Source organism: Rhipicephalus microplus, chromosome 4, assembly GCF_043290135.1.
Source record: "Rhipicephalus microplus isolate Deutch F79 chromosome 4, USDA_Rmic, whole genome shotgun sequence".
Lineage (NCBI taxonomy): Eukaryota > Metazoa > Arthropoda > Arachnida > Ixodida > Ixodidae > Rhipicephalus > Rhipicephalus microplus.
Window position 1 is genome coordinate 19,247,841 of NC_134703.1, and position 15,428 is coordinate 19,263,268.

The window sequence follows — 15,428 nt, forward strand, 5'->3', positions numbered from 1 at the left end:
AATACAAGAGAGACTTTACTGTTCCTAAAGCACTCTCACAATTCAGAACAGCAAGGCCCATGGCCAGGACACAGAATTTATTTTTATGTCCTGTCATAGTTGACAAAGCTGCAGGTGCAACAGCAAAAGCAACAATTTGCAAGAATGCTGAACATGATGCAATGTTAATTAAAAGACACTGGTAAAGAACTTTCCAAAATGTAAAAACAAGGATAAAAGTGGCAAGTCACACAAACCCATCCAAACCGAAGGCATGCGGCTCAAAAGGAATGCAGGGCTGAGAAAGAAAGAATCAGGCAAAGTTGAACTCTTTAAGGTTGTTCTGCATAATGGTGTCCTTGACAGCACAGAACACCATCCGAATGTTCTCCGTGTCTTACGCCCGCAAGGCATGCAAGAGGAAAGAAAGGAAAGGAGAAAGGATTAACATATCAGGCATGGGTGGGATCACCCAAGTCTGGAAACAAGAAGTACACTCATTTCACAGTACGAACAAGAAACAGGCGGCAGTCAGAGCACAGCAGTCAAGAGAGGGGCATACCAAAGTGAGAAATTGAGTCAAGACACCGTTAAAAGTTGAAAGGTTCCAGGCAGTGCAAGCGCTACGCAAGTCGCATATTTCCAGGTGAATAAAAGCATTCCAACGAGCAATGATGAAGGCCAGTGAGAAACCCATGCAGGCTTCCACCGTAAAAGAGCACAACAGCCGCAGCAATGCGCAGGCCAGCAAGGCTGCCACACGCTCCTACCTGTTGCACACGTGAAATGAGAATAGATGATTTTTTCACTGTCCGGGTTGAGGTCCACAAACATTTTAAGGATGAACTCCCTAGCATGAATGGCATCTTTCTTTGGTCCTACAAAAGCGAACAAATGAAGCAATATCTACATAAAGATCAGCAGGTAAATGAGCTAGAGGGTGGGAAAGAGTGGCTGCAAGGAACGGGAAAGGGTGGCTACAAGGAACAAACTATGTGGCTACAAAGGCGTCACAACGAATCAGCACAACACTGTTACACAATGTGTAATATTGTGTAACAATGTGTAATATTGACTAAAGCAATCAACTACTATGTACCCACAGCAAACTAGCTGGTGGCTTGTAATAGAGAGAAAAAAGAAGAAAGACCCCCAACAAAGAACCATAATAATTTTAACGCATTGCTGAGAGCCAAGCTTATAGCCTACTGGTGCATAGCACTCGTCTATGAAAACAATATTCAGCAACACTACAGCACAAGAACAATACCAACAAAGCAAGTGAAAAGGAATGCATGTTTGCTTGTTCCTTGAAACAGCAGTTTTTGCACACAAGAATGGCCTCAGAATGGCCGTTGTCATAACTGCACGCACACATTTTAGAAAAGAAGGAAGAAAGAAACCCACAATAGCAACTACAGAAACACTCGGCATTTTGATGGCCTAATGTTCGCCTCACGATATCCACCACACAGTGCACTTAGCAGCAACTACACAGCCATTGGTACATCCCCTTCAAAAGAATTCAGAAACCATACCGTACATATCGGCTGAAGAAGCCCATGCAAGTGCCGTGGCATGGTAGAACTCCTGTGGCTTTTAATAAATGTAGAATAGAAAAAGAAGTGTTCTGCATTGCGTTGGAACTATAAGATACGACTTGGTCTTGTGATGCATGTAGGAACGGGAAAACAATAACAGCAATGACAAGAAGAAAGCTCCTGGGACACTAGAATAAAATTATGTGGTGGAAAAAGAAAGAAAAGCTATGCGAGAAATCCTCATGGCCCAGCATCTTGAGAAGGAAAGGTAGAAATCCTGGCACGTGTGAGAAGAAAAGGAGCAGCAAAAGAAGCAGCCATGCCTACGAGCCATCCTGCCAATGCATCATGTCCTTGAGCCAATGGCTCTTACGGCTGGCTCGTGTTCTTGGGCAGTCAAGCACGCCATCTACACCAGTCGTCCTGTGGTGCACCGGCAGCACTCTTTAGAGGCCCACTGCCTGGTCACCTGACTCCCCACTCAAAATTGAGCACAGAGTCAATGGTGCTGTAACATCCCTTCAGGGATGCTCATGATTTCCAGACAGAGATGATAGTAATGTGCACCCCGTTTTTTTTTTTCTCTTGAAAAGCAACTGTGGCCGACATAATGTAATCTCTTTGTTATCTCGTTTGTATGTAATCGGAGTTGTGTCTTTATAAAATCTGTTTATGTGAATGTGCAACGTAGAATGCTCACGTAGTCATTATTATTTACGCTTGATTCAGGCGATTAACCAGCTACAGTGACTGCAGTACATCGTGACAGACATATATTTTACAGCGTAGGCATTTTTCAGATAAATCTTTTACGCCCTGTCATAATACACGATGCAATGTTAGCGATTTGGGCAGCTGCTAAACCCCACCAAGGAGAATTTGTGCACCTTCTTGCCACTATAAAAAAAAGTATGTTAATGTTTGATTGGCTAACCTTCCTGATGAAAGCAGCATCACTATATGAAAACATGCACGTAGTTTCCTGTGTGCTTCCAACCTGCACAAAATCGAGAAATTGTGCCTGCATATCCAAAAGTGCATATGCCTCTGCACTTGCTATTTGACACAACGAGGTGTGAATACCAGGACTTCTTAAAATGAAAGCAAGCAAGAGTCACTTTTCAATGGGAATGCAAGAAAAAGCAATTCAAATGCAGTATTGCCAGCTGCAAAGAAGAATTTTGCACATGCTCAGCCACATCAAACACAGCAAAGGGCACTGTTAACTTCTCCCCCCCCCACTTCAAGCATAAAGTTTTCTCTAATGCCCTTATTCTCAATAATGCTAGCTTGACACAGACACCACCAAGAAATATACTGAGAAATTGCTTTTCACAAGCGTAACAGTAGGCCAAAGGAGTGTCAGCATAATTGATTTGATTTGATTGATATGTGGGGTTTAACGCCCCAAAATCACTATATGATTATGAGAGACGCCGTAGTGGAGGGCTCCGGAAATTTCGACCACATGGGGTTCTTTAACGTGCACCCAAATCTGAGCACACGGGCCTACAACATTTCCGCCTCCAACGGAAATGCAGCCGCCGCAGCCGGGATTTGAACCCGCGCCCTGCGGGTCAGCAGCCGAGTACCTTAGCCACTAGACCACCGCGGCGGTGAATGTGTGTCAGCATAATTAAGGAAGCTGTTACAAAGGAACATACATCATGATATTCTTCAATAGATTTTGAAATCTTGAAGTTAACAGAAATAAGACAAGTCCTGTCTATCACACAGGCATACACAAGCACACATTATCTATCGAATAAAATTACCAAATAAACAAATTTAGACAAGAAGTCAATACAGATTTGAACCTCCCTCACAGTTTCTGGCTATTGGCATGCTGAACCCTAAAAGTATCTGCATATGCTACAATTACAATCGCCTTTATGGGACACTAAAGACAAATGCTATGTAGCAAATTGTTGATGAAATAGCATTCCAGATACTTCATAGCCCTCTGTTAGGGCCAAGGAAATGCTTATCTTGAAAGAAAATTGGGTTTTAGTCGCCTGCGCACCGTTGGAGGAATTAAAATTGCCCGCCTGAAAATACCTTCTGGTGTGACAGATGCCTTGCCGCACTTTCGCTCGCTTTTACTGTGCAGCAGCCAACACTGCGGTTTCTTGCTCGTGCTGCCCAATAACGGCCAATAACCAATCCAAAACTGAGCTTAGCTTGGCCAGCAGCAGCAGTTGAGTAGAAGCAGTGTGGAGGTAAGTGAGAGTAACGCTATGTTCACACTACGGTCGTAAGGCGTCGATTTTTCATAACACGCGTAAGCGGAAGCACAACAAGCGTACGCGTCTAGTTCAGACTGTGAACGTAAAGGTACCAACGTTCGCAACGAACGCATAAATCGTGGGTGAGAGTGTTAAAGGCTAGGCAACTTTTACGACTGCGATACTACGACCGTTACGACACAGCCAATGACCGACCAGCTTTCGGTTTTCAACAACCGGTCACGAGACCTGACGGGACTTCCGTCCTCCCGGCTGCAGCAGCATCGCGGAGGGGATGGCGGTAGCTGCCGGCGCGGGAAGTGCTACTTCGCCATGAGTGGTCTCACTAAGTTCTCAAGGAAGTTGAACTGCTGGGGTGACATGTGCAGAAACATCGCAGCGTCTCCAAGTCGGAGCTTGACGAGAAGGTTGTGAAAGTCGCCATCCACGGCCCTGTCGAGGAATACTTGGCGCACCCAAACTCTTCTCTGTCGCCTTCGCCGTTTTCGGGCGATTGAATACACGACTATAAGCTCATTTTGAGCGTGAATTTCTTCCAACTCGGCCAGCGCTTGCGTGTTGATGGGAGCCATATTGAACCGCTAGTGACGTCGATTGTACAGCGAAAAATATGATTGGCCTATCGTAAAATTCGTAATGTACGTAGCTGTAAATGTGAACAAAGGTATCAGCATAACTGCGGTAACGCTTTTTATAGCCGTTGCGTTCGATACGCCGAACGAGCTGTTACGCACGTTACGACCGTAGTGTGAACATAGCTTTAGGCAGCAACTGACCATCAAAACTTGTCGCAATGGGTCTCGAGGCCCGGCACTCGGCTACAGGGGTTCATTCTGTGGCACCCAGTGGAAATTCACATCCGTTGCTTTGCTGCAACTAAAGCGGCTTACTAATGTCATTCAGGTATCCGACATGGACATGGCATTTTGTTGAAATTTCTGTCAGAGCAACCTCCATGAGTGTCCAAAACACAGGCAGTGGCATGCAATAACAAAACTACCACTGCGGTACAATCGTGTCAGTGAAGCCCAATCTGGCAAAGATGGAACTTTTGAACCAGCTGTGCCGTTCTTTATGGTAACACCTCCAATTTATTTTATCCATGCATCAAACAGAAACACACATTTGATGTTTTATTACCTCCTGTAATGCAAAAAAAAATGTTCTTTTTTATGATAAGTAGTTTGAGTACTAATGATTTGTTCTACTTGGGACTCTTGACGTCACCAGGCTAATTCTAAGTGTCCCACTTGTGGTGCATATGGTGTCGTACTACCTTAATTTCTTGATTATTTGAGCATTGCTGAACAATATTGACATCTTAGAGGTCACCTAAGGTTTGCATTTCAATAAAACTTGCTGCTGAGCGAGTCAGTTAATACCCGAAAGGAAAGAATGGTTGCACACAAACTACACACGAAGACGAGTGCAACCTGCATTCGTCCTTGTTTTTATGTCCTCGGGTGGCTTGTGCACAACCATCTTTTCTTCCCATGGACATTTCACAGCAACATAAATTGTTATTTGCCTTTAGTGCCCCTTTATAATATTATTACGGACAGTAAGGCAAAGAACACAACACAATAAACTGGCGAGCATGTTTTCATTAGTACATTACATGAAGTCATTGACACTGACGTGACTTATCCACTGACTTTTTGAGAAAGTCTATTCGTAGCATCCAACTGCACGATGCTGTTAGCACTCGATTAACTAACAGCGATGGCACTTTCTTGCAACCGACTTGTGTCTAATTCAAACCCAACAGCCCATGAAACCAAGGTGCACTGATGTCATGATTGACATCAATCAAGAGCCACAAGTATGAGCTTTATTTCAGGGTGTGCAAGCTTAAGGACAAGCAAGCAGCGAAACGATCATCCCTTATGACACCCATTTTTTTTATTTTTTATTTTCCTCACATGCCAATAGCGGATCAACTCAACTATGAGCATCAGTACTTATAAATATACTGAGAATGCTACCTTAGGAGAATGGACATAGCATACGTTAAGTGGGACTTACATATGCACTCACTTCCAGTGCATTCTGTATGACAGTCTTTCGAATTCTAAAGAGAAGCTAAGTTTAGTCTTCGTGCCCGTATTTTGCGTCCATATTTTGCTTAGTGTACAAGGGCCTGCTACAAAGTGCTTCCCGCACTGAAACATGGCATTGTTTGCTGCCATCTCGCAACGTTTAAAAAGGCCCTGCAACACTCAATCAGCATGGTCAGTATAGGCTGTCGATCGGCAGTTGAGGGTCTTGAGAACACTTGAGCCAAGCATTATAGTTCAGCCAGAAATTTGGAAGTCGGCTTAAAATAACTTTATTGCGATAGCAATTATATGGACGCTCTCGGCTGGATTTCGCCACCAGCGTCGGCGTCACTCACCATATATGTATACATATATAATTATGAAAACGCAAGAAAGAAAAAAATCCAGAAAAAGCTCAGCACAAGGAATCGTACTTGAAACCTCTGCATCGTGAGTGCGAGGCATTAACCACTGAGCTACCAAGGAGCACGTCCTTCAACATGTAAACGGGAAGCTATTTATATCTACCACTTACCGCTGGTGAAGGGCATCTTAGAGGGGGACTATCGTGTTTTCAGCATTAAACAGCAAGATGTCGCAATGAGTGCGCGCCCTCATCTCTCACGCGTACTTTGCCTTGCAGAAAGGAGTGGGTGGTCCTAAAGCCCCTGAACGCCCTTATCTTGCAGTTGGGAGCATCTTATGTCTTCGCTGTCCTTAAGCTTTCACCGGAACGATTCTGTTGTAGTTACCGGGCACACAGAGGTCTTGCGAAAATAGCGCACTTTTCAGTCACAGCAAAGTAACAACTAAGATGCTTATTCGCATTCATCTGTACCTGTGAGTACGTTCATGCATTATTTGTGCGTGAGAAACGTGGGGCACGTTTCAATCTGCTTGCCATTTTGCATGTGACCTTACGATTTGTTGCTATCGCGTTCGCTGATTCGCCTTTGCGGCAAAGCTGTGACTTTTTTTAATGATGCCATAATCCCAGATAACTGTGTCAAGAAAACAAAGGTTCACAGCTATTGGCTCATTAATACCTGCCAAGTTTAAGGATTCTGAATCCGGGAGATTTCCACAACAACGGTGTGGATGAAGTATTTGCCCCCTTCCTTTTTTTGGCAAAAAAAAAACAAGAACAAACAAGCAAACAAAAAACATCACGAAAAACAAGAGGGGTGGGAGGGTCCCAATCGCAAGCGTCAAGGTCAGCCTTGCGGTCTTATGGTGGCTTGGCATGGCCAAACACACGAAGATACGGTTTCCCACTAATATAACACTAAGGTGAGAGTCTCAAAGGATCAACACAACTAGCAAATCTATTTCCGTGAAAACAACTCGTGTATGTCTTTCTGGGACACACATGAACAGACGAGACAGAGCAGCTAGCTGCCGCAAAAGCGCGGGTCAATGTTTTGCTTACCACTAGATTCTTTTGACAGGAACGCCAAAATGCGTCTGGCCCCTTTCTATTACGATATTATATGGACAGTCTAGGCTGGTTTTTGCCATTGTCGCCACCGCTGTCAATCACTTCACCATATATGTATACTTATTTATATATATACGAACACTCAAGGGGGAAAAAAAAAAGCCGCCCGCCCGCGGCGCGTAGCTCGTCGCGATGCACCGACGACACACAGATAGGGGGGGAGGGGGTATATGCTTGTGCGCGCGCTTATCCTTCAGTGGAGAAAATTGTGTGCCTTTGGCTTACACTGCAACGATTGCGTTAGTTGTCTGGCGCACAAAGGTCACTTCCGTCTCTGAACAGGCCCTGTTTGCAAAAGGAGCGCAATTTTCCTACACAGCGAGGTATAACAACTGGGACACTTGTTAGTTTGTACTCAACTGTACCTTTGATTACGTATGATGCATTGTTTTTGTTTAAAGCGCATGTTACGTGTCAAGCAGTAAACATTGTTAGTTCGCTCTCGTCCTGTATGTATCGTTTTCGTGCATCATTTTGCGAGCAGTGCACTGCACATTTCGTCTGCTTGCTGTTCTCAGCGTGACATTCCAAGTCGTTGCTGTCGCATTCATCGGTTCGCCCTTGCGGCGAAACTGTGACTTTATTTTTTTATGTATTTACTGCCTTTACTCTACACCTGCGTGCCCTCGGAGCTCATAGATCGCTATGCGATTTTGTGCACGACGGTTGTGGCAAACGGTAGTTCCTTTTACAATCCCTATACGCTTGGCTGCGCATGCGCCTTCAAGACTAAGTCGTTTTATGTCATCTACGATCCCATCTGAGCCAGTTTTGTCCGCAGAGTTTGTAGGAAGCAGCGTTGCTTTGACTGGTTGAGTGCACACTTTCGGGGTTCTGTCAGTTATGTTGTCACCATACATGATTATGTTAAGAGTGACCACGATTTCGTCCACAGCGGTTGTAGCGGCGACAATCACACGCACTGTGGAAGACAGTGTGTGCGTCGGTCACATGCCTACTTTCCAAGCTTCTAGTACGCTGCTCTCGGCCTTCGTTCGGCGGTTTCCATACGAAAGTTCATTACCACCCACAGCGATTAGAAAATATGTTCGGAACAATCGAAATAAGGCCCAATGGACATAGTAGAATTTGGTTGAGGAATTTCACCAATTCGTATCTGCCGCGTTTCCGCATCACTGAGGTTCTACTGTACGTTTAGATGAACGCCTCTTAAACTCATTTATAATAAAATGGCGTAGGTTAGAAAAGCCTGGAGCAGATTAGGCTGCTTTTTTGTCAATGCAGCCAGGTCACGCACAGAAATTTCAATTTCCGGGCGATTTTCATGGCAACTGTACAAACGGAAGAAACTGTTGAAATCCAGGAGACTTGGCAGGTATTCTCGCTCAAATAAGCATTTTGAGCTGACAGTAACCGTGGCTGTTGCAAGTGATGCCGCGCACCCATGCACATGCTTGCGATCACATTGAAAGTAAACTGTGCATTTGAAGAAAAGAAAGTGTTTAAAATTATGGCACACGCTGATGAAGGGACACATCTTGCCCCCTTGTCCTCCCTGCATAGCTTTCAGCGCACTCACTTATATAAGAGAGAAAGTGCTTGAAGCATGCTAAAAACACCTGTCACTCCACTCGCACTCAACAAATTCTACAAAAATTTGCAGCAGTTAATTCGTGAGGCAATAAACTGATTTAATGAAGCCATTCCATAATTACTTGGTATGTGCTGCAGGGCCCCTTTAATCTTCCAAAAAGATGATACCAACACATAGTATTCGAACAGCACAGAAAGATGAACATCACCTACTACGTGTTGCTGCTTCTAGATGGCAAAGCCTTCTTCCAGCTAGGCACAGGCTAAGCAGCTGTGGATGGACTCTCAACTAAAAGCAAAAGCACTGTGTGCCTGCTGTCCAAGCCGTGCTGTCACATTGCCACATGGAACCTAACTGACCTGTGGCACATGTGAAGTGGGAGTAAACCATACGTTTTCTATCGGGGTTCTGATCCAGATACGTCTTGAGAATGAAGTTCCTCGCAGCCACGTGATCCTGTTTCGGACCTGTCACAGTCACCGAGTTAATAAGGCAATACTTGAAAAAAAACAGAGCAGCGATAGCATTTGTCTACATGCCCGCAATCAGTCCGAAATCAGTGTGCTTGGAGAGGTACACTCAACTGAATTTGAGTGCTCCAGAAGTAGTCCTCAGAAGCAGCGCCAATTTTTCAATACAGCAGTAAATTCTTTTCCAATATGCACCAGGTTTCTCACAACTGTATGTTCTTTGGGGGGGCGTTCTTAATATTTCTCTTCCAAATGCGTCAGAAATACGCATCAGCCAGCCAGGAAAAATCAAGTGTCACAGTAGGAGAGTAAAAAACTTCGAACTGCCCAAACACCAACTCCCCTCCTGCTAACATAGTCACAGTATATGGCTATGGCATTTTGCTTATATGCTTCTGGATATCCACTCTGACATTTATGTTTTAGTTGCCGATCTCGGCCGTTTAAGATGTAAGGTGGCCACACAGCCCATTAGATCTCGCACCCTGTGCGACTTATGTACTTACTCAAAGCAGTTAGCACATCACCGAGTATAGCTTTCCTGCCTGCTGACATGACATCATTCTTGGGTGAAACTTCACACCCTTCACAATGCCACCATTCACAAAGCTTGTGCTGGGCTCGAACTTTCACGACTGAATGTTGCACCACAACACAAAGCTGCTGACCAGCCACATAAATGAGTTGTCTGTGAGAACACCTCCCATGCCCCCTTTCTCCTTCACCTTGTCCCCACCTCCTGCAGTACCCTCACCGATGCTACCGTCTTTCACATGCTGTACCTTTTCGTTAGTTGTAAAGCTGTACTTATACTGTTAGCAATGTCAGACTTCACCAGCCACTTCAACAATTTCTTTTCTTGTGTCTATTACATTGCTCATCGCTGAATGTCTCAGCCATATAGACCATCTGGACTCTTCTTGTTTGGTTGATGTACCACACAGCTCTTTTCATATAAACCTAAACCAATTATACACACTTTCAGCAATAGGAGTTGTATACTAACAAGTCCTGCAGCTCTATCACAGTGGGCACCAGTCAAGAAATTCATTGCATATTTCACAGGTGCAACTTTACCGAACATGAAGTGGAGCACTACACCAACACTCGATTACACAGGTCATTCCGTTAACCAGGATGTTTAACAAGCATAGACACTGTATACAAATATCTCCACAATGTCCCCCACCTTTCAAAATCTGTATACTATATGCTCATAACCATACATCTCATGCCAGAACGGCCAATAGCCAGCATTGCCCATGCATATGTCTTCTGATGTTTTTAATATGTTGCTGCATACATGCAAAATCAACCTCCGGACAATCCTGCTGTGAAACAATTATGTGCTAGTAATAAAGTGCCACCAAAACATCAAGACAAATTTTCGTAGTTTGCTGAAGTGAACCATTGAGTTCTACAAGTATTTAATGAGGATACTACCACAGAATGGCCTTACAATCACTAATGCTCTGTTCATACCTCTCACGTGTCATCAAATGCAGCACAGTAAAAATCATATGGAGCAGACGTCACTCACACACACATACAATCGCATATGCACTTACAATGTAAAAGTTATTGACAATAAGCTTTACCTGACTCACAATCTCATTTTTTTTTTTTTATCCACTGACCTTCCTATACATCAGAACTGTGAAAGCATATGACTAGAAAATGCATGCACCAATGTGGAGCTGTGATGCAGTGGACAAAAAAAGCCCTCTGTAAATGCAACACATAACAAAAGCATCCCCACCCAAGAAGCCACAACAACATTCATGCAAATAGCTTACAGTAAACCTGAAATTTTACTGTAACAATCGTAAAAGAATGTTTGAATGCTTAGCAATACTTTAGCCCTTATCAAGAGACTGCAAGACTGTATATTTGTGAGTTACACTGCCATATAAACGTTTACACATCAGAGAAGTAACCAATAGAAAACATGTTTGCTGCTTTTTGGCAACAAGCATAATGAAGACCAGAGAGAGCACTATCACTTCTTACTAAAAAAAGACCATCAAAGCAGCCATCAATGTTAAATCTAACTTTAAAATTGAAATGCTGGTGACTGCACGTATAGGTCGTTTTGGTGCCATGTAGAAGCAAGTGGCACATTTCTTGCAAACGATGTTCCAAAACAAGTGGAAACGTCTTTTTAACGTCTATCGAGATCACTTAACCAAACAAATAGAATTGCTCGCTAGTTAAATTATAGGTTGCTCCATTTCAAACAGCTGCTTCTAAAACTTCTGCTACCTGCTATATGCTGGCAGCAAGAACACCAAATCAAGCACCAAAACACGGCACACATGTAGCTGACTAAGCTGCGTCAAATGTGAAATGCGGGACACTACTGTGTCAACCTGCTCTCCTCTTCACTGCTCCAGAGGCAAGGAGGACATTCAGGTAACTCTGCCCATTATGGAAACATGATGCTGCATTTGAAAACTGCTCTGCAATACAATGTGCGATTTTAAAAATCTCTTAGCGGAAACTGCAAGCAAGTTACCCCTGGCACCAGCAGCAGTTGGAATTGAAAATAAAGTGAAATGAAATGAAGTCTCAAATTGTCTCAACCTTTTTTAAAAAGCCATAGCAGTGAAACTTGGTTATGCTAAACTGCTGATAAACCAGTTTCGATGAAGTGGTAATAGTATAAAATACTCAATGGTGCTGAGAAGTTCATTACATCAAGGTATAACTGCGCTGCCCACCATTTTCATGTACCAGACTGAATTGAGCAGCTTGATTTCTGCTCGCAATGACATTACGAGCATATTTTCCAGTAGATTCGTTTCCCCCCTTTTCACTTATTGCCCTGAGAAGGCAGCGAGATGGTTTATCAACAAAGAAGAGACTCACCATCATATTCCGGAAAATAGTCCACTAAATGAGAATACATAATTTTTTCTTCTAGTAAGTCCTTCTTGTTTAGAAATAGAATAACAGACGAGTTTTGGAACCAGGGATATGTGATGATGGTCTTGAACAAAGCTTTGCTCTCCTCCATTCGATTCTGGAAGAAAGCATTTGGGTGAGAGATGTTCCTCTACAAGAAAGACGAACATGGACCATAAAATGCATCATCAGTTCACTACAAAGCAGCATTATATTTTTAAAGGCCCAATCAATAGGCTCAGACTTTTTTTTTTTTACACCCCCAAGGAAGCTCGGCAATTCGTAAAGTAGACAATGGTGACCATGTTTTCCGAATATTATAGTGCTGCGCGTGGCACAGAGCTTCTATTTTGAAAAACTATTCTCGCGCTACTTTCCTACGCCTAACCAATCCTCCTTTCACGCGCAGTGGTGCAATGTCGCGACTTGGTCTATATTAGCCACGTCAATGGGCGACACTTTCCCCTCTCTGTGAGAAAGAACGGCGGCGAGGCAGCACGAAAATTTAGAACAAGTTGAAACGGATGTTCTAGCCCCTGTAACTTCCTTCATATAGCATGTATTTGCAAAATTATTGTGGCAGAATGTTCACAAAGCCAAAGTGCACATGTTTCCCTTTATAACAATTTTTAGACCTCGGGATTGTTTACTGGGTCTTTAAATAACAAGTTTTTATGCACTGCTCAACAACAAAGCACAAGGACAGAGCTGACTGCGGGAAAAACAAAGTAAGGTGCAACACTGATACGACTACCGAGGAGGAAAGGAAGGGGGCTGTGCATGTAGAAGTAGTCAAGTCTAAGAAAAGACATTTAGCCAAATTACCAAAACTTGCAGAGAACCCAATAATGAATTGAAACAAGTAAAACATAGGCCCTAGGAAAGAGTACGTCCGTACAAGAATGAACCAAGAATCCATCAGATAAACAAGTCTTAAAAAACATGTGACCGTTCTCAAAGCAAAGCACCTATCAACAGACTAATGATCATTTGCAACAGCAGTACATCTAAGAAATGCAGATAAAAACTACAGAGTTTAAGACATAGCAAGCTGAAATTAATGGCCGCATCTGGCCATTTATAGCAGCCCGAAAGTTGCAAAACAATGCACAATGCAGGCTTACCTCATTGTCGGACTCGAATAAAATCTGGTCGTATTCACTTAAGGCTACTAGGAATATAATAGACGTGACATTCTCAAAACAGTGTATCCATTTCCTCCGCTCAGACCGCTGGCCACCAACATCCACCATTCTACAAGCAGAGAGAATAAAAATGACAAAAAATGAAAACAACAGCACTAACGAAGAAAATCAAACAGCAAATGAATTGCTCAACTACTGTTGATAGAGCATGTGTTAGTTTTTTTGTTTTACTAATAAAAAGGGGAAAAAAAGCGTGCCATATTGTGATCAAGTGCATGAGGCTTTTAAAAGCTTCATGTGCTAGCATCTTCACTCATTTGCCCATCCTTAACATTTAGTAGTTAGGTCGGCAAACTCACTCATGGGCCGACACACGCCGACTCTCAGATCGAGTCGAGAGTCTGAGAAAGTACTGCTGAGCAATATATTTGTCAGTGAGCCCGAGCGAGTCCGGCATATGAAAATTTTGGCGAGTTATAGAGTGAGCTTTCATAATTTTGCCAACAAGCGGCTACAACTTAAATATTGGTTTTGTTAACTTAGTTTTTTCTTCATTTGCCATTGCTACAGCACTATTCAGGCCGTTTTCAATGTGGTGGCCATCTCATTCACAGCAAAAAAAAGCACTGGAACATCACAGACTTCCTTAAAGAAGTACAAAAAGAGTTCCTAAACGTGCCCCTGTGTGTCTCGTCTAAATTAACTTCGAATTAGCTCTTACTAGGTCAATAACATACATGAGCAACATCTGTTAACATCCTCGGGATGGTTAATGTGTATGGTCGCAAAGTGGTCCCTCATGTATGTCATCACTTGTAAGTTCCTGCCTTCGGGATTACATATGCCCCTGCCCGACGCAACACATGGTGATGAGGATGCAGTTTAAACCCACGCAGGCTTTGCATTCACCACCTTTTCACGCGCCACAAACTGCCTGGCATAAAGCTTCCCCGAGTATGTAACCACACTCAAGTACAGGACCAGATAATTCCCAAAGTCGCCAACATGCACGTTCAGGCTAAGTTGCAGTCCTACAGGGAAAGCCTGATGCTGCGAAAAGCGGAAGAAATTGCACGCGACAGCGAGGCGCTACAAAAACAATATGCAATGTTAAACACAATAAGCGGCTACTCGGCTCGCATTCCGATTATGGGGGCAGCATCTAGCTGATAGTAGAGACTCAAAATGGCGGGTCAGCAGTTTCATTGGCGCAAAGTTCGAGTCAGCCAACCACCCTTACCCAAAATGATTGCATGGGCTCAACCCACCTCTGACATGCGCAAAATAACTAAGAACTGGCCTAGTTGGTACGTATTCATTCTAAATAGGCGCGGTCTTTCGACTTTCTCCTTGTGTTCGTGCTTGCATACTGTTTTTTTTTTTTTTTCAGAATGAACAGCGGCATTTCTTAAAACCCGATGTGAAATCTCCTTCTTAAATGATTCACACTCAAGCTTCATTACAACAAAGTAGCATCTTGCAAGAAAATAGCTTTGTTATATCTGAAAATTCGTTATAAAGTTTAATCCTAACATTGTATCTATTGCAAGATTATTTTTAGTTTATTTCACTGTACCGACATTGTTGTTGTATTTGTGTTAGTTATATCTACTTATCGCTTTCTCCCTTCACGTCACAATTTGCTTTCGATTTACTTTGAGTCCTTGTGGCAGGAAGTTTTAGTTTATTTTTTTCTCATTTTGCTTTCTCCTGTTCACCTCAATGCACCCATCAAGACATAGAGCAGAATCCCTGTCATTGTCGGTCACTGTGATAGCTCATTTCAACAAAGGCCTGTCACGCGGTACGTCTGCAACAGATTTTTTTTTATTGAGTCTATGGAAAACCAAACAAACATTACCGTGTTGTTCGTCTTAAGCGAGAATTCGTCTTAACTGGAGTATACCGTATTTCACGGCTAACAATTTCGGACACTTAAGGATGGGCTGTTCAATATTTAGGACTTTCCAAGCATCAGTCAAGCCGACTACCATCACTTTTTTCGTGCCGCCATCTTCATTGTTTACATTTTTTTCCAATAGCCTCGAACC

The 15,428-nt window shown here is 43.2% G+C and overlaps 1 protein-coding gene across 3 annotated transcripts in view; it reads right to left on the minus strand.

The window, feature by feature from the left end:
- LOC119171652 (guanine nucleotide-binding protein G(q) subunit alpha) overlaps positions 1-15,428 on the minus strand; it is a 57,124-nt gene that overhangs the window by 8,361 nt on the left and 33,335 nt on the right. For all 3 annotated transcript variants that reach the window (XM_037422442.2, XM_037422441.2, XM_037422440.2), the window contains 3 exons: positions 13,357-13,486; positions 12,197-12,350; positions 750-857 (listed from right to left, as the gene is read on the minus strand). In XM_037422442.2, the coding sequence (XP_037278339.1) occupies positions 750-857; positions 12,197-12,350; positions 13,357-13,486 (392 nt within the window). The remainder of the gene's footprint in view (positions 1-749; positions 858-12,196; positions 12,351-13,356; positions 13,487-15,428) is intronic.